The sequence below is a fragment of the Bos indicus genome, chromosome 18, assembly GCF_029378745.1.
Source record: "Bos indicus isolate NIAB-ARS_2022 breed Sahiwal x Tharparkar chromosome 18, NIAB-ARS_B.indTharparkar_mat_pri_1.0, whole genome shotgun sequence".
NCBI lineage: Eukaryota > Metazoa > Chordata > Mammalia > Artiodactyla > Bovidae > Bos > Bos indicus.
The window spans coordinates 25,364,948-25,383,207 of record NC_091777.1 but is presented as its reverse complement, the minus strand read 5'-3'; the positions used below and the strand labels follow the sequence as shown (position 1 = coordinate 25,383,207).

General features: G+C 45.2%; 1 protein-coding gene across 2 annotated transcripts in view; it reads right to left on the bottom strand.

The window, feature by feature from the left end:
• The window catches only part of NUP93 (nucleoporin 93), a 102,975-nt gene extending 85,041 nt beyond the window's left edge, over positions 1 to 17,934 (bottom strand). For both annotated transcript variants that reach the window (XM_019979850.2, XM_019979851.2), the window contains exons 1-2: positions 17,832 to 17,934; positions 2,131 to 2,323 (exon numbers count right to left, since the gene is read on the bottom strand). In XM_019979850.2, the coding sequence (XP_019835409.1) occupies positions 2,131 to 2,309 (179 nt within the window). In that variant the 5' untranslated portion in view covers positions 2,310 to 2,323; positions 17,832 to 17,934. The remainder of the gene's footprint in view (positions 1 to 2,130; positions 2,324 to 17,831) is intronic.
• Between the last annotated feature and the right edge of the window lie 326 nt (positions 17,935 to 18,260).

Here is an 18,260-nt window from a genome sequence, read left to right as displayed (position 1 = left end):
TTAAATCTACAATCCAATCTTAACTAAAATCTTGAAGACAGAAATTTCTTTCAAAATTTATTTCATGTAAGAAAATTTTCCCTATTCACTTCTTTCCTCTGCCCTCATCCTGTACTAAAATATTCACATCACACTTTATGTCTCTGCCTATCACAGAGATGGAAAAATACAGTCATCAGCCCTTTGGTTTCTTTTTAAGCACCTGCCCCACCCTATACCCATTCTTTCAACGTTCCAAATTCCTCCCCACTAAAATGATGAATTTAAGGTAGAAAGAAATGAGGAAGAATGGAAATTTACAAGAAAGAGAGCATGACTGATAATTGTTACCAAGAAAACATTTTCCCTTTTCGCTCTTAATAGGCTGTAAAGCTGATGCAATTAAATTATAACTATAGCAACTCAGCTGGCATCACAGTCCTTTCACTCCAGCAGCATCTTTTCACATAAGCAAAGCCTGCATGCTCGAGCCCCGGGGTAACTGCAGGCAGCCAGGAGCTGCAGCAGCAGGAGCCTGCAGGGAGGGTAAGTTAGTGGAAACGTCTGAAGGCTGGTTGGGGTGTTGGGCAATAGTGTAGGGGAGCAAGGATGGATAATAAAAAATCCCCCCCAGGGTTCCCCTGATGTGCCTTTACCAATACCAACAGAACCAAGAAAACTTAGTATTTTAAAAAAATAAAATTCTGGGGAGGCCTACATAAGGATTTCTACAACATCCTTACCAATTCAGCATGGCAGCCAAAACATTCAGATCTCAAGATGAGTTGAAAAAAGAAAATGTGGCCGTTATACTCATCCTGGTGACATTCACTATGTATCCAAACAATGTCCCCACCTTAATACCGGCACTTATGTCTTTCTCAAGTTTAAGGAATGAAGACTGAGCAGATGACTGACAATTCCCATGATGCATTTTCCACAGAGAATCTCAGCCACTTTCCAGACCCAGCAAGGTCACCAGTAACAACACCTCTCCATCCTCCCATGACCCTTCCATCAGGCCTAAAGGAGCACACACTCTGGAGTCAACCTCACTGGGTCTGAATGCTGACTCACTACTCACCAGCTGTGTGATCCGAGAGAGTTATTGCCCTCTCTGAGCCTTAGCTGCTCAACTGTAATACAGGGGTCACAGTCCTACTATTTATTGTGAAAGTGAAAGTATCAGTCACTCAGTCGTGTCCGACTCTTTGTGACCCCACGGACTACAGCCAGCCAGGCTCCTCTGTCCATTGAATTCTCCAGGCAAGAACACTGGAGTGGGTTGCCATTTTATTGTGAGAGCTAAGCAAAATCTTACTGATGTACGGTAAGTAATCAATAAACACATTTGTTATGGAAAGTGGCAAGATTTTTTTTCTGCCTCACTAAAGAATAAGCTCCTTGAGGGCAAGGACCATGTCTAATTCATGGTTGTAGCCGAGAGAGTCCAGGCCTGGCACAGTGGGGATCCCAAACATATGTCTGTAGAATCAACAACCCAATGCATGCTGCATGGCAGCAGCAGCCACCGGTCAACAGTCAATCTGCACTTTTCCCCCGCTGCACCTTCTCGGGGCTCATTCACTTTCCTCTTCTACAATCAACTGGCAGGCACTACATTTCCAAGGTCTTTTAGAAGCAGCCTATGGGGTCACTGACAATAAGCAGACAGAATCACTACTCACGTGGATGGCTTCTCATCACTAACTGCTCATCAATTTCTTCCAAGTGCTCTTAAAAATGGTGCCCATCACTTCGTGCTCTCTGGCTTTTAAGGGAACACTTATCTGTGTGACCCACATTTACCAATATACTATGTGAACCATTTATGACCCAACAGTCAGTGAACCCAAGCAGGAAAATGACTGGGACGCTTCTGCACGGCAAAGCTCTACACCCTTTCTCACCCTGATCATCTCTGCCTGTGACAGGGGCTCACAGCTTGGTCAGGCAGACAGGCTGGAAAAGCCAGGAAGGTGGGAGACAAAGCGGTGCTGTTGACCTGTTTACGAAACCTCTCTCGAATTCCTGAGGATCTGGCGTGTATCTGAATTTTACAGACTGCAGCCACATTCAAGGCAGGAAAGAAGAAACAGATCCTGCCCCCGAGCTCCCCAGTGCCAGTGCTCCCTCCCCAGCAGTACTCACGCCTTGACATCTGCTGTCTCCTGGGACGTGCGTGTGAGGGTACGGGAACGCAGACGCTCGCCCGCCTGCTGGATCTCCTGCAGGTTCCGTTCCACATGGGGAAGCTCTGAGATGCCCTCGGTCTCCGCGGCAAGCTGTTCAGCTTGCTGAAGGAGCTCACCAAACCCCTCAGTATCCATTGGGGATGCAGATCCTAGGTGGGGGAGAAGAAAGAAGAGACCCAAGTCAAGGGACGGATAGGCGTCACACACTGCCTGAACCTGTCACAAGCTCAACAAAACACTGGGACTTTTTGAAAACAGACAAGGAGACAGGTCCTCAACAAGCAGGGTTTGTTCCTGAACGTAGCCCAAGAACAACAGGTCTGACAGAAAATGAGTCAGACTGAGAAGAAATAGATCATTTCTGTCCAAATTGACAGCCCCAAGATTGATTTCTGCCACCAGAACAAAAGCAAAGATATTAAGGCACAGACTAGAATTCCTGTCTCCCTCCACAGACTCAGAGCTGACAGGGCATGGAAGCCATGGGCATCCTCTGAGAGGCCCAAAGAACCCTCACCTGTGCCTCCTTCCGCCCGCTTGAGACAGGAAAACGCCCCGCCTGCAGAGGGCCGGGCAATTAGGCCCTTACCTTATATGATTCCCAACAACTGTGAGGATCTTGAGAAGACAAAGAAGCAACGTCAGTCCACAGAGCTCAGTCCTGTGCCCAGAACAGTCTCTGTGGCAACGAGGCAGAACTGAGGCCAGAAGAAGACAGGCTTCTGACTGATCCCTGTTAGTCTCACACCTGCTCCTTTGCTAACATAAAAGACAGGGTTTTAAAATTCATGTCCAAGTCTCCACTCATTCTTTTTTAGCTTCACCTCTGAGAGCAGAGATTCATCTCTGCTTGTTATATATGACACTCAGAATATTAGACTTGTTAATACATCTACTACTTTCAGAAATACCACTGCAACTGATAATTATACAATAGGAGCTGGCTTCTAGATGATGAATATTATTAGTAAGATCACCTGTTTCTCCAACAACTGAGAAAAGCGCTTTGAACAGTGTTGATATTTAATGCACATTATACATTTATTAATCTTCTATATACTTCACCATCCTAGTATAAGGTTCATGACCAAGGAGTTTTAACTACTACCCCTACTGAAATCAACAAAGATAAACAGTATTAACATCATTTAAAAAAATTTCACTGCTAAAAGGTTAACAAAATTATTATTTATTAATAAAGAACAAGTCTTTCAAAAGTAGCTTTTGTTGATTATAATTTTCCTCTTTGTTCCCAAGGCTTGGCCTCTATTGTACTTTTGAAATCCCTTGGTCTAGAAGTATAGTTACAATGTTAATGTAATATACAATTTCGTCTCAGCTATGAAGCTCGTTAATGTTAAAAGGGCATGGTTTCCACCATAAATCCACAGCAAGAGAATAAGGAGTTTTAAAAATGAACATTAAAGGACATTAACTTTAAAGGCAAGGGCACAAGGTTAAAACAAAAACAGCTCAGCTGGAATAAACATGGAAACATTTCTATATTCTTTATGAAGTGCCAAGCTGACTTTAATATTTAGATGAAAAGTCATGTACACTATAACTCTTTATCTAGAGTTTCTAGATATTCGTGGTCGTTTTTTGATTTTTGTTTTTTTTACCTAATGGAATCAGGCTGTAACTGGCCATCTCTACCTGTGGGAAAATGCAGATTACAGAGTAAGAGGTACTTTCTGGGACAGAAGAATAAAGAAATAGAATATTATTACACAACGGCTCCTGCCTGATGGAGAAATGTTTTTCCTTCAGAAACCTACAAGGCCAATGACATTCTATGAAGTGTCAGAAACATGGTCTCTCACCACAAAGAGGAAAGAAAAGAAACATGCTGCCTCTTCCCCCACATTTTTTTTTACTCTAAGATAAAAATAATTTGTCAAACAGAGCCAAGGAGAAGAAAACACTTTTTTTCCTTCATAAGGAAAATTTTGGAACTCCTTGAATAAAACACTGAATGAAACAAAACTTTATGTTTAAAAAAAAGCAGAGAGAAGAAAATACATCCAATATCTCACATAACATTTCCATATCAGAGAAATTCAGACAAAGGAAATGCTCAACCTCTCAAATGACTTATCCATACAAAGACTTAAAGTGATGCATTTGAGGGTAAGTAATAAATGTAAAATAAAAGTCATGCTTTAGTTCAATATGGTCCAATAAATATGATTCATCAAAGTTAATGAAGAATTATTCTGACCACAGTAAAATAAAGGCTGAATCTCTAAACAACATCCTAAACTTCAGTCAATTCAGTTCAGTCACTCATTCGTGTCCAACTCTTTGTGACCCCGTGGACTGCAGCACGCCAAGACTTCCTGTCTATCACCAACTCCCAGAGCTTACTCAAACTCATGTCCATCGAGTCGATGATGCCACCCAACCATCTCATCCTCTGTCATCCCCTTCTCCTCTTGCCTTAGATCCTTCCCAGCATCAGGGTCTTTTCCAATGAGTCAGTTCTTCGCATCAGGTGGCCAAAGTACTGGAGTTTCAGCTTTAGCATCAGTCCTTCCAATGAATACTCAGACTGATTTCTTTTAGGATTGACTGGTCTGATCTCCTTGCAGTTCAAGGGACTCTCAAGAGTCTTCTCCAACACGATAGTTCAAAGGCATCAATTCTTTGGTGCTCAGCTTTCTTTATGGTCCAATTCTCACATCCATACGTGACTACTGGAAAAACCATAGCTTTGACTAGACAGACGTTTGTCGGCAAAGTAATGTCTCTGCTTTTTAATATGCTGTCTAGGTTGGTCATAGCTTTTCTTCCAAGGAGCAAGCATGTTTTAATTTCACGGCTGCAGTCACCATCTGCAGTGATTTTGGAGCCCAAGAAAATAAAGTCTGCCACTGTTTCCCCATCTATTTGCCATGAAGTGATGGAACCAGATGCCATGATCTTAGTTTTCTGAATGCTGAGTTTTAAGCCAGCTTTTAAACTCTCCTCTTTCACTTCACGAAGATGCTCTTTAGTAGTTCTTCGCTTTCTGCCATCCTAAACTTAACATGCCCCAAACTGAGCTTTAACCTCTCGTCTATAAAACCTGCTCCCTGGCCTTCTCAGTGTGGAGACCCCATCAGTCACTTGGGTCAAAATCCTTAAGTTCAGTTCATTGCTCAGTCGTGTCTGACTCTTTGCGACCCCATGAATTGCAGCACGCCAGGCATCCCTGTCCACCACCAACTCCCAGAGTTTACCCAAACTCATGTCCATCAAGTCGGTGATGCCATCCAGCCATCTCACCCTCTGTCGTCCCCTTCTCCTCCTGCCCCCAATCCCTCCCAGCATTAGAGTCTTTTCCAATGAGTCAACTTTTTGCATGAGGTGGCCAAAGTATTGGAGTTTCAGCTTTAGCATCAGTCCTTCCAAAGAACACCCAGGACTGATCTCCTTTAGGTTGGATCTCCTTGCAGTTCAAGTGACTCTCAAGAGTCTTCTCTAAAAGTCCTTAAAGCTCTCCCCAATTCACATCCCACATGAGATAGGCCAACAAAGCCTTTCAATCTACCTTCAAAGTGCACCCAGGATCTACCTCTTCCCACCACCTTCCCCATCCAAGTCACCTGGACTTGGCTCCCTGGCTTAAGCCCTTGACTCCTGCACTCTCAACCTGACAACTAGTGGTCCTTTAAAGGTCTGATCACATCCATCCTCTGTTTAAAACTCTTGTGTTAACACAGAGTGAAGCTCAGTGAAGCAACCCACCTCTTTTCTCCTCTGAGACTCGTCTCCAGCCCCATCCCTCCTCCTTTTCTGCACCCCACTCATTCCGGGCCTCCGTGCTGCTCCCCTATGAGTCAAACACCATCCTGTCCTTTTTCTGTACCTTAGCTCTCTCAACTGTCACCGTGCCTTTGATGCCAACCTGGGCTTCCCTGGTGGCTCAGATGGTAAAGAATCACCTGCAGGGTGGGAGACCTTGGTTTGATCCCTTGGTTGGGAAGATCCCCTGGAGAAGGGAACAGCTATTCACTGCGGTATTTTTGCCTGGAGAATTCCATGGACAGAGGAGCCTGGCAGGCTACAGTGCATGGGGTCACAAAGAGTCAGACACAACTGAGCGACTTTCACTTCACTTCATTTCATAGGACAAAATATTTAAGAGTGCAGCCTGCTACCACCCTGAGCACTCCCCCATCTCCCTATGGTCTGTCATCCCAGCCACAATGTAAACCGCACAAGGACGGCGATTTTTGCCTGTTTTGTTCACTGAGGTTCACCCAGTCCCTAGAACAGTGCCTGGCACATAGTAGGTGCTCATCTGTTGAATGAATAGTAGGAGTTTTGTTCTTCCATTTATGGAGACTGTTTTTCTTGAAGACTTCCTATACATTCTTGCCAAATCCACTGGCAAGCACAGACCAGAGCAAAAACATTCTCTTCCAACTACCAACTGATACTTAACATTTCCGAGGCTGCACAGCATAAGGCAGTGACAGTATAAATGGCATGAATTCAGATCACACTTGGTCCAGACAAGTGCTTTCCCTCTAAATACCCAGACAAAAACCCAGTGGTATTTTAGAAGAAATAGCCCAGTTTTCAGGTGAACAAATTCCAAACTAAGCAAATAATACATAGAATTGTGCTATACAACTTCAAAGTAGAAAATAAGCTTGTTTCATGTCTGTCTGAAAGAAGACAGTAATGTATATAATACTATATTTGGGAAAAACTGGATTTGTCCTGCATTATAACTCAACCAATGGAAACTGATTTATCAAAAAATGCTATTAAAGTTTCCAAGTCTATACTTTTATGCAGTCATCATCCTGTTTCATTAAAATTTTTAAATGCATGGTTAATTTAACAAGTTTAAAGACAATTTTTAACCTTTGTGCAAAAATAAATATCAAATTAGCCACAAAATATAAGGGGTTAAATATCGGTATCATTTGATCCAAGATATTGAAAACTGATCAGGAAAATAACCTCACAAGCTTAGTCCAACAGAGAGAACTAAAATGGGATGGGGAAGAGGGAGTTGTCAGGGTGAAGTCCAAGCTCTGTGTTGGGGAAATCTGGTCAGGACACACGCAGAGACTGGATGTCAGCTGCATGGCGGGAAGCTGTGGAGGAGGGAGCCACTCCACGGGAAGAAGCCACTGAGAACCCACACATGTGGGCTGTGGCACAGCCAAGGCAGCAAAACCGGGGCTGGATGGGAGAAGACCAGCAAGGACAGCTCATGGCACTGGGGCCCCTCTCTGTCATAGGACTCCGTGCCTGACTGCGAGGGCCCCTGGAAACACTGAAAGGCCCTTCAGAGAGCACAGCAGGGTACGAGGGCTCTGAGCAACAACCTGCTCTCTGTGCCTCTGGGAAGAAGTCCTCCAACGACTTCCTCAAATACCCGGTGAAGTTTAAAATGAAGGGCAAACTTATCACTGCTGTCAGAAGGCAAGACTGGTTGCCCTTTGCGGGGAAGGGGTAGAGAGAAAGGAGGCTTCTGGGGGTTGGTAATTTTCTTACACTTGGTGCTGCTTAATAGTGTGTTCAATTTGAGCAAGACTCATCGTTTACGCACATTCTGATTGTGCATCACACTTGAGTAAAAAGTTCCCCTCCAAAACGAAAGGCAATGACCCACTGGTGAATGCTTCTTAAGTGGAAGTTCCCCAGTTCAGACCTCTTCACCACACCTAGAAGATGCTGAGAAAATTAACTAGAGGAAAAAATTAAAGCCTGCAGCTTTAGAGAGACAGCTCCTATTCAGAGCTAAAGCCAAGGACTGGGCAGATTTCCATTTCCTCAAATTAGTTAGCATTCACCTGTCCTTCAGTGTCCAAAAAAATGCCCCTTCTATGCACATAAACATTCTTAACAAAGAGAAAAAAAAAATCTCCAAATTGCATATAGGATGAAATAAACTTAAAAAAAAAGGGTAAAGCAAAAATGCATCAAATAATTTTGGTCTACTTGCTATTAACATGTGTCTTAATTATGAAAAATATGGTCATTTCCACATAATATAACCATGTTAAATATTTAATCAAGTCAGAAAATAGTAGCGTAGTATAATACATACATTTGGTCTTTGTCCCCATGTTCCCGGCACAAAGCTTCTATAACCCCTGCAATGTCCTGAAGTTCTGAGTCTTCTGTAACTCACAATGAACCCTTTTAAGCACACCTGAATTTATGCAAATGAGGTAACTTGGAGATGCTATTCTAGGCGGCCTCAGGATGGGGCCAGTCACCAGGAAGACCAGGTTGGAACTTTCGGCCCTACCCACCAACCTCTGGCAAGGGGAAGCAAGGGCTGCAGATTAAGCTCTATAGAAACTCCTGAACAATGAGATTTGCTGAGTTTCTGGGTTGGTGAATCACCTACATGCTGGGACAATGGTTCCAGGGGAACAGGAATGGTACCCAGGTTCCACAGAGACCAAAGCTCCTGGGCTAAAGACTCATCTGGACCCCATCTTATGTACCTCTGCACTTGGCCATTCATCCTTCATGACAAACTGGTGAGCGTTAAATAAATGTTTCTCTGATTTCTGTGAACTGCTCTAGTGAACCAGTTAAACCTAGAGGTGGGGGTGGCGGATACAAGAGCCTCTGATCTGTAGCCAGTTGGTCATAAGTACAGATAACAATCTAGGAAAGATTAAGGGTAGGTGGACAAGGGGGTGATAGAGGATGAGAAGGTTGGACGGCATCACCAACTCAATGGACATGAGTCTGAGCAAACTCGGGGGAGACTGGGAAGTCTGGTGTGCTGTAGTGCATAGGATCGCTAAGAGTCGGACATGACTTAGTGACTAAACAACAACAACCCTTGCAGCTACTCAGCTCCACTTTAAAGCAGTTAACAGGTAAATAAGTATGGAGGTGCTCTAATAAAACTTTAATCACGGCCACTTGAATATGAATTTTATAAAATTTTCACATGTCATGAAATAGTCTTTAGATTTCTTCCCCCACAATGACTTAAAGACATAAAAAATAAAAACTCTTCTCAGTTTCTTTGGCCCATAGCTAGGAGTTTGCCAACCCCTAGTTTGCCGAGGATATTTGAGCTAGACCTGCTAAGTGCTTACTGGCCTGCTTCAGTGTCCTGCCAGACCTCCCCTCCCTAGGCCTCAGCAGGGACAATAGTTACACAGAGACTGAGTGACACAACCGGCCTGCTGTCCCTTCCCTTCCCTCTTTAAGCTGTGTGTTTGGAGAGTACATCTGGGAGAAGAAATCTGTTTTGTAAATGACGAGTTGTGTCCAGTAAAAACACACAGAATGTGTTCTGACCGACCACATAGTGCTAGTGGGAACGCACTGCCCTGTTCAGGTATACGGCAACATACTGAACGACCCAAGTGAATTTTTCCTTTTCCTTATAACCCACAATCCAAACAGCCTAGCTATCCAAGAAACACCAAGGGCTGAGAAAGAGATGAAAGGATAAAGACAAGGCCATCCATTTTTATTTCAGCATTAAAGGACTCTCAATTCAGTGAGGTGCATGGGGAGAAGATGCCAGCTACTTTCCCTGCAGAATGTCAAAGTACTCAAACAATACTTTATTAGCACTCACCATGGAATTCTAATTTTACCATACACCCAAATATTATCTCTTTCAACTACAAAGATCCTGCAATCTAATATAAACGCACATTTAGCACTGCTGTACATTTTCTGGATGTTGTCAAAAGAGGATTTCATATACATGAGGGGAAATAACTGATGCTGCAGTTTATACCTTTTTTCTCTAAAATATACAATAACAATATTATTACTTCTTTCAATTATTTTTAAAAGTTTTGACAGTAATAAAAAAAATATTTTGAAAGGAACTGGTAAACAGGAGAAGACTGAACTTTGAGCCCACACACCTGGTTCAAATCTAGAAGGTTCACTTACTAGCTGAAGGGGGGGTTGACCTACCCTGGGATAGAATCCCAATCTCCCCCACAATTTCCTCGTCTCTAAAGGGGAGAGGACAATGCCTACCTATTTCAAAGAGCTGATGACACACAGGAAGTATTTTTATTAACTCTTGTGGTTTATGTCATTATAAAATGGTATTTTAGCTTCTTTCCAAAGTTGCCAATTTGGCAATATTTTGTCAATTGCAAACATCTCTGCTTCAAAAAAATCTAGTAAATATATGATACTAAATTATGACTTATTTAACCACAGCTTCTTATCATTCAGCAAGAACTTCTGGGAGACAGCCGCAATTTTTACATGTACAATTTTTAAATTCCCCACTATCAAATATGGTTTTAATTATAAATCCAAATTTCTACAATGAAAGTGTGACTCAAATGAAATTTAGCATTGAATTTGAAGTGGAAATCTTGCCCTTAAACCTTCTTATTAGACTGCAGTAGGATTAAAACACAAGAACAGTGTTCAATGTTCAACACCAAGATTAATGAGGAAAGCCTCACAGGAAGTGTCAAAAGTTGAAGACTGGCTCTGTCCTCTTCTTCCGAATACATAAACTATGGTTAAATGACAACAGCACTCCGCTTTATGCTCTGTCAGCTGTCAATTACAACAATAGCCAAAAGAAAATTACACCCGACACCTCTAGAAGACTAGGAAAAAAATGATTAAAAAACTGTTTTCAGATAATTTTTTATAGTCTTGTGAAACGAAGTAAAAGAGTTAGACCTAATCATTATTCAGAAGGTAGACACTGGAGAAAGAACTAAAATAAATTACCCCAGACAGAAGAGAAATTAAAGACCTGGTGATTCATTACAAGTATGGGCCTGGATGATTCAGTCAGGAGTGTGTAGTGTCAGCTTTCCTGATACATAAAATAACACTTGTATTATTTCATTTCAAGGAGCCAAGAGAAGCAGAAACCAAATACCCACACGGCCCACTTCCTGACACACTCTCACAGTGGAAGGCTTGGGGTAGAACGTAGACCCCATCCTGGCTTTGCCCCACATCAGCCCTCTGACCCTGGGATCTGCCCTTCCTCACCTCCGGATCCCAGCTTCACCACCAATGAGATGAAGGGGTTGGCCTGGGTGATCTCTAAGGTCTTGCCCACCATGAAGAATCTACAGATGTGAGATATTTTAATTGTCTCTAAACAGAGGATGAGATGGTTGGATGGCGTCCCTGACTTGATGGACATGAGTTTGAGCAAGCTCCAGGAGTTGGTGATGGACAGGGAAGCCTGGTGTGCTGCAGTCCATGGGGCTGCAAAGAGTTAGACATGCCTGAGCAACTGGACTGACTGAAACCCAATGAACGTGTTCTTGGAAGGAGCAGCCCCAACTCAGTGGTGATGAAAAGTATCTGTATGTAGAATCTTGGGAACATAAACCAGGGCAGATCACCAAGCCTACACCAAAAAGGCTTTGGCTCTCCTCTCTAAACTAAGGATTCTCAGCTGGGGGCGGCTTTGCCCCCTGAGGAGCTCTGGCACTATGGAGAGGCATTTCTGGTTGTCACAACTGAGAAAGAGACCACATGCTACTGACATCTAGATGGCCGAGGCCAGGGGTGCAACGCACAGCACAGCTTCCACAACAAAGAATTATTCAGCCTAAAATATCAACAGTGTCAAGGCTGAGAAACCTTGCAGGAAACTAAAGAAGGCTTCTTGTCCTGAGGGCTACTACACTAACATCAAAGGCACCCGGAACCTCTGGAAATATATGCATGCATCTTAAAAAATATACAAGAAAAGCACTACAGCTGTTACCAGATTCTAACAGAAGTCTGAGTCCCCTTCTCACTCCGCCCCAAATAATCTTAAAACACTGTATAATTCAGAATTATACCATTTGGGTTTTTCATGGTGGTATATTCATATGCCAGCATATCACACAGCACTGGAGAAGATCAAACCACAGCTACATGGAACAGGGATAAATGGAACTACAGCAGCCACATACCAAAAAGGACATATTTCATGATTCCATTTCCATGGATTTTAAGACAGAAAAAACTAATCTATGGTGCTAGAAATCAGAACACTGGTTGTGGGGGCGGGGTGCGGGTGCGCGGTTAAGGGGAACAGGGAATGACTGGGAGGAAGGACAACAGAACTCTCCTGTCAGCGCAGACTGAAACGCGTCCCTCCAAAAGTCACTGTGAAAGGCACTCAGTCGTGTCTGACTCTGAGACAACCACGGACCATGGAATTCTCCAGGCCAGAATACTGGAGGGGGCAGCCCTTCCCTTCTCCAGGGGATCTTCCCAGGAGATTGAATTCAGGTCTCCCGCATTGCAGGCGGATTCTTTACCAACTGAGCTATCAGGGAAGCCCATAAAAGTCATTATGCTGAAGTCCTAACGTGAAAATATATTGAGAAGTGGTCTCTGGGAGGTAATTAGGTTTAGAGGAGGTCATGAAGAGGGCATCCTCAGGATGGGACTGGTACACTACTAAGAAGAGACACCAGAAAGCTGCTTCCTCTATCTCCTACCCCCACTCCACACACACATTCACCCAGAAAGTACACGTGAGCACACTAGGGATGGTGGCCACCTATGAGCCAGGAAGAGAGAGGGCCCTCACCAGAACCCATCACGTGGCACCCCAGTCTCAGATTTCCAGCCTCCAGAGCTGTGGAAAAACAAACTTCTGTTGTTTACACCACTCAGGCCATGGTAATATGGCAGCCCAGGCGAAGACATCGGGGTATTGGAAATATTCTATATTTCAAAATGGGTGATGGTCACAAGATTGAATAACTATGTAAAAGTTCATAAGCTATACTAAATATATATTAACTGTGTATATAATATATATATTGAAGCTTGTTCACAGATAGTATTTAGAAGACATAGCAAGAAACTAAGCATTACCTTGAGAAAGAGAGCAAAGCTAAGATTTGAGAGATTTCTACTTTTCATTTTATACCCTCTGTCAATCTGAATTCTTTTCCATAAGTGAATGTGACCCTTTCTAATTTTTACTAACTTGTTCATCTGAAAACTGCTCTGAACTCCCTGTCTCAGTGTTTGTCTCATCACTGCCCCGCACCCTCGATGGCAATGAATGTCAACTCCACACGCCCACCCTGCTTCTTGCACTCGCACTCCAACCCAGGAGTTTCGAGGCACTGCCTGTGCACGTCCACTCAATCCCATAACCGTCACACCCCGCACGTCTCCAAATGCAGTTATTCACCACCGCTGCCGCCACCAGCTGTCTTCCCAAAGCCCTCCACCTGTCCCCTGGCTGCTCTCTCAGGTTCTAACTCATCCTTCTCCTTGCATCTGTGCATGGATTGTTTATTTATAGGTATTCTCCACTCTCTAGACTCAGAAACCATAACAGATTTTGATACACTTTTGAGAGACAACAAGGAGGTATTACACATTATCCAAACTATTGCTACTCCCTAACAAAATCTCAGGAAACCAGCACTACAGATTTAGATGACATGACATCCCTCCAAATCCCTCATTACCTAAACAGATTAACCAGCAAGGGATACTGTATTTTTACAGCGTCTTCTGTTGCTTTTTCTTTTTCCAGCTTTACTGATATGTAACTGACCCACCATACTGTATCATTTTAAGCACACAATGTGATGATGTGATAGACACACATACTGTGAGATCATTACCACAAGAAGGCTAGTCTAACTGTTGCTTCCATCTTTGTCACCATCACTCTTGGCCAGACTTCCTGCCCTTTAAGCCCAGTTCTTGCTGGATGCCAGTTCCAGTCCCTCCCAATGCCTACCACTTGCTCACTGCGACCACATCCATCTTTCCACCATCACTTTCCCTCTGTTGCTCCTGCACAAAAGCCCTCAATACATCCCACTCATGGGATCCAGACAAGGCACTGTTTTTGCAGAAACCCTGTGTGCGAGCAACGTGATCCGCTCTGTCTCTGACCATCTTCACCCACTCCCTGCTCTGTGCTCGTGCCCCATTTTTCACAGCCAGGAACATCTACTCGCCTTCCACCACCCCCGGACCCAGCTAGGAACTGCGCCCTCTAACTGGGCGACTTTGGGTAGTTAACCACTCCTTCTGCGCCTGGCCTATGAAGTGGAAACATAGTTGTACCTTCCTCACCTGCCACACAATAACCACTCACACATCAGCCACCGTTACCACCAATTCAAGTCCTACCTGCCAAATGGTGTTCCCCCACACAGGTCCCACAGCAACCCCCCCTCAATTCCTCTCGATTCCATTTTTCTATTTGTCGTGCATGTTTCCATGTAGCCAATAGTCTGTTTCTGTGCTCCACGGGGTTTCTGTAGCCTCATTTCACTCTGGAGCTTTCACAGAGCTATTTTTCATCTACATCTAGTTGTTTGTTTGTTTCTATGGGAGGACAGGCATTAGGACCTGTTAGTCCAACACCCTGCTAACTTCATTCTCCTCATTTGCCTTGTTATTGTCTATTTGTATCTAGATTCCTTCTTTCCCAAACAGCTTAAAATTTAAAGTATTCTGAAGCGTTACCAATTAAAAAAAAAAAAAAGCCTTCGACTACAATTCCCACCAGTGGCCATTTGTCTTCCAGATGGCTACAGACCTCTCTGAATCCATTCACATACATGTGGGCATCCAAGAGAAACACACACACACACTCTTGAACAGGCGGTATCAGGAAATTCAATGTCGCCTTTCCCCAGGAACTCAATCCAAGGACCTCGGCGGTCTATCTGGGCCCAGGCAAGGAGCCTCATCTGTCAACACAAAGGTGACTTCCGTATCTCTATGTCTAGCCGAGCTCTCTCCCTGGGCCAATATTTCCAGCTGTCCACCTCACATCTACACCTGGCTGACCAGTGGGTGCCTCAAGCTACACATCATCCCAAATGCTTCACTCCTCCCGCTTCCTAGCTGCCACTGCAACTGCCACCATCACCACCTCCTCCTCCTCCACTTCCAGTCTCTCTAACCTCATTCTTTTCTCCTGATCACCTTAACAATCTAAGCCTTCTCGTTCCTCTAACCCACCCTCCCCTCACCCAGAAAGGTTAATTCTTTCTGAAATGTTCCCCTGCCTTTGCACTTGACCCACTAAGGCCACCTTCCATCCACTACATGCAAAGAATGGGCACAGCCACCCTTACCATCCTCATCTCTTACTGTCTGCTCCCCACAGATACCCCAGCAGTTCGCTACTCTTTGGGGTGCCTCATGCTGTTCCCTCCCTTCATACCCCAGGACATGCAGGTGCACACTCTGCTAGAACACAAACCTACCCTGTCACACTCTTAGGTAGCTTGCAAAGTGAACCAGGAGAGTCCTAACTACCTCAAACCGCTCCCAAACGATTCTGAACCTTCAATTACTATTTTCCTGGACAGCTGGAAAAATGGTGATGATTTCTCCCTGAGTCTGTCTCCTCCACGTGGAGAATTCTGGTAGGATAAGGTCCACAGACTGATCAGCTCTGAATTTTCAGTTGCTAAGTTTGGCACAAAAAAGGTACCAAATCAATGTTTGCCGAATGAAAGTGGCCAGTTCCCTGAGGACCTGTACCTCAGGTACTCACCCCCGGATCTTAGCTCTGACCCCTCCCTCTCAGTGGCATGTCTTTCTTTCTCTCCACCTTATTTTCCCCTTCAGCCCGTCAGGAAGCAGGTGCAGACATTCAAGTTCACTATCTTGAATCTCCAATATTCCCACCTCAAGGTATTTGCACTGGCTGTTTTCCTCCAGGAATGCGCTTGCCCTAGATATTACCCTCTCAGATTTCAATCAGGTCTCTGTTCAGATATCCTTGTCCTCTTTTTAAAAGGGCCCTGCCACCACATGCTATCCCTGTAGGCTCACCACTGGTGCTGTGCCCCACAGAAACAGCAACTCAGTGAGTGCAGGCCTATCTCAGGCACCACTGGATCCCCAAATCTTTATTGGTGTCAGGAACATGGCCTTATTTCCTGTGTTGAGCACATACTGTGTAGCAGGTCTGGGTGCTGGAGATACAGCAAGGAACAAAAGAGATAAAAATTCCCCCTTCATGTTCCCAAGGGGAAAAATAAACAATACATTAGATAAACAAGAAAAATATAACAACAACAACAAAATTGATAAAGGAAGACAGGAAGTGGGAAAAGTCTCACTAGGTGACTTGCAAATAAAAATCTGAGAGAAATGAGGGAGCAAACCATGTGAATACTGAATTGCAAGCCCAAAGGTTCTGAGGCTGAAGAATGTCTGCCATGTGCAAAGAGTGGGGAGCAGAAACTAAAGTGCGAAAAGTAACAGTGGATCAGATTATAGCTCCCTGTAAGGACTTCATCATTTGTTTGTTTTTTCTTTTTGTTTTTTTGGTCATGCAGCACAGCCTGTGGGATCCTAGTTCCCAGACCAGGGATGGAACCTGGGCCTGAGACTCAAGTCCCAACCACTGGACCACCAGAAGATTCCCAAGAGTTTATCTTAAAATGAGATGGGGACCCATTGGAGGGCTTTATGATCTGCCTTGCAGGGATCCTTTTATCTGCTGTGCTGAAAACAGGGGTTAGGGCAGAAGCCAGGAGAACAGATGGGAGACTATTTCAATAATCCAGGAGAGAGGTGATGGTGACTGGGCCAAAGGCACTGGACGTGAAAAAGCAGTCAAGGATAACTCAAAGGTTGTTGATCAGTCTCTTATGTTCCTGAGAAGAGAAAAAAATAGCAAGAAGAGCAGTCTGGGAAGAGAGGTGGACGGGAGCTTGATAGCGCTGTCCTGACATGTTCAGTCTGAGTTCCGAACCGTAGGCAGCTGCATATAGGTGAAGGGAGAGGCCCAGGCTGGAGATATTCAGGTGGGATCTGTTAGCCTAATAAACAGGTATTTAGAATGATAGCCTTGAGTGACATCACCAGGAATGAAAAATAAAAATGTTCCAAACACAAATTCACAAAGAAGAATAACTGAAAAGATACGATGCCTAAGGACACCCTCTCACCCTTCAAACAGAACAAAAAGGTGACCCTTGCTGAAAGACATTTTGGTCAAAACAAAACCTCTTTCGCATACCCGGCAGAGGGACAAACCAGGACCAACTCTGTCAATGGGTCGTCCAAACTTTGAACAAAGACCCCTGCGGTCCGCCCCGTAATTTTTCAAAAATGAGACCCAGTAAATGTAGGTATTGCCTTTGTAAAAGATGGGGTGCTGTGGGCCCAGAGAAAGTGAGGGCCACGTCCAGGTTCTAATCACTAGCATCTCCCGGCACTGGAAGGAGCATTCTGCTGGATGCAGACGGAGGAGATAGGCCACGGCTCACAGGGTTGTCAATCTCCTGGGAGGGCACCGCCTCCCGACTGGGTCCATCCATCCCTGAGGGGCGAGCGAGCTGGCAGGGCGCGGTCAGGAAGGTAATCAGGCAGATGGGTGCGGGGGAGGGGCATCGACACAGACAAGGGTGGACTCGCAGGGCAGGGTTGGACGTGGGGGCGTGGCGCGCCCGCAGAGCGCTGGAGTGGGACATGAGGGCCGCCAGGAGGCCGCGGCCTCGTGTTCGGAAGGAGGGCAGATAGAAGACACCGCAGGCGCACCCCGACGCTATAATCAGGGGCGGTTCGACAGGGCGCTGTGTAGCCGGGGTGAGGCATGCCGGCTGACATGAGGCGAACGGGAAGCGTGGGCAGCACGGTTCTGAACATGTGGACCGGGCTCCGCCCAGCCTCGAGGACCTGGATTCAAGGATACGCCGCGTGTCAGAAGGACGGGGCCACAAACACCCTTACCTGGCGCAGCAGCAGCCGTATCCCCCTCGCAGGTCCCGGCTGGAGAACGCGGCCGCCGCTTCTCGCGCCGCTCGTCCGCGCTTCCTGATTGGCCGAGGCCGGCCCTCCCAGAAGCCCCCGCGCGGCGCGCCTCCAAATGAACTTTATGGAGACCCGTGGAAGAGGACACGGACACGGGGCGGGGCCTTCGACTGAGCTGTCACTCCCCACACTCCCTCGGCCACTCCCCTCACCCTTCCCACGTGGTTAGAGTCAACTCGGGCGCAAGAAAGCGGTCGCACAATGACCTGCGCGGATTTCTTACCCTTTATTGAGCACCATCCAAGTGCCAAGCACTATTCTAGGCACTGGGGGCACAGTAGTGACCACGACAGGCAAGGTCCCTGCTCTAATGGAGTTCTCAAGGTGGTGGGGAAAATGAAAGTGAGT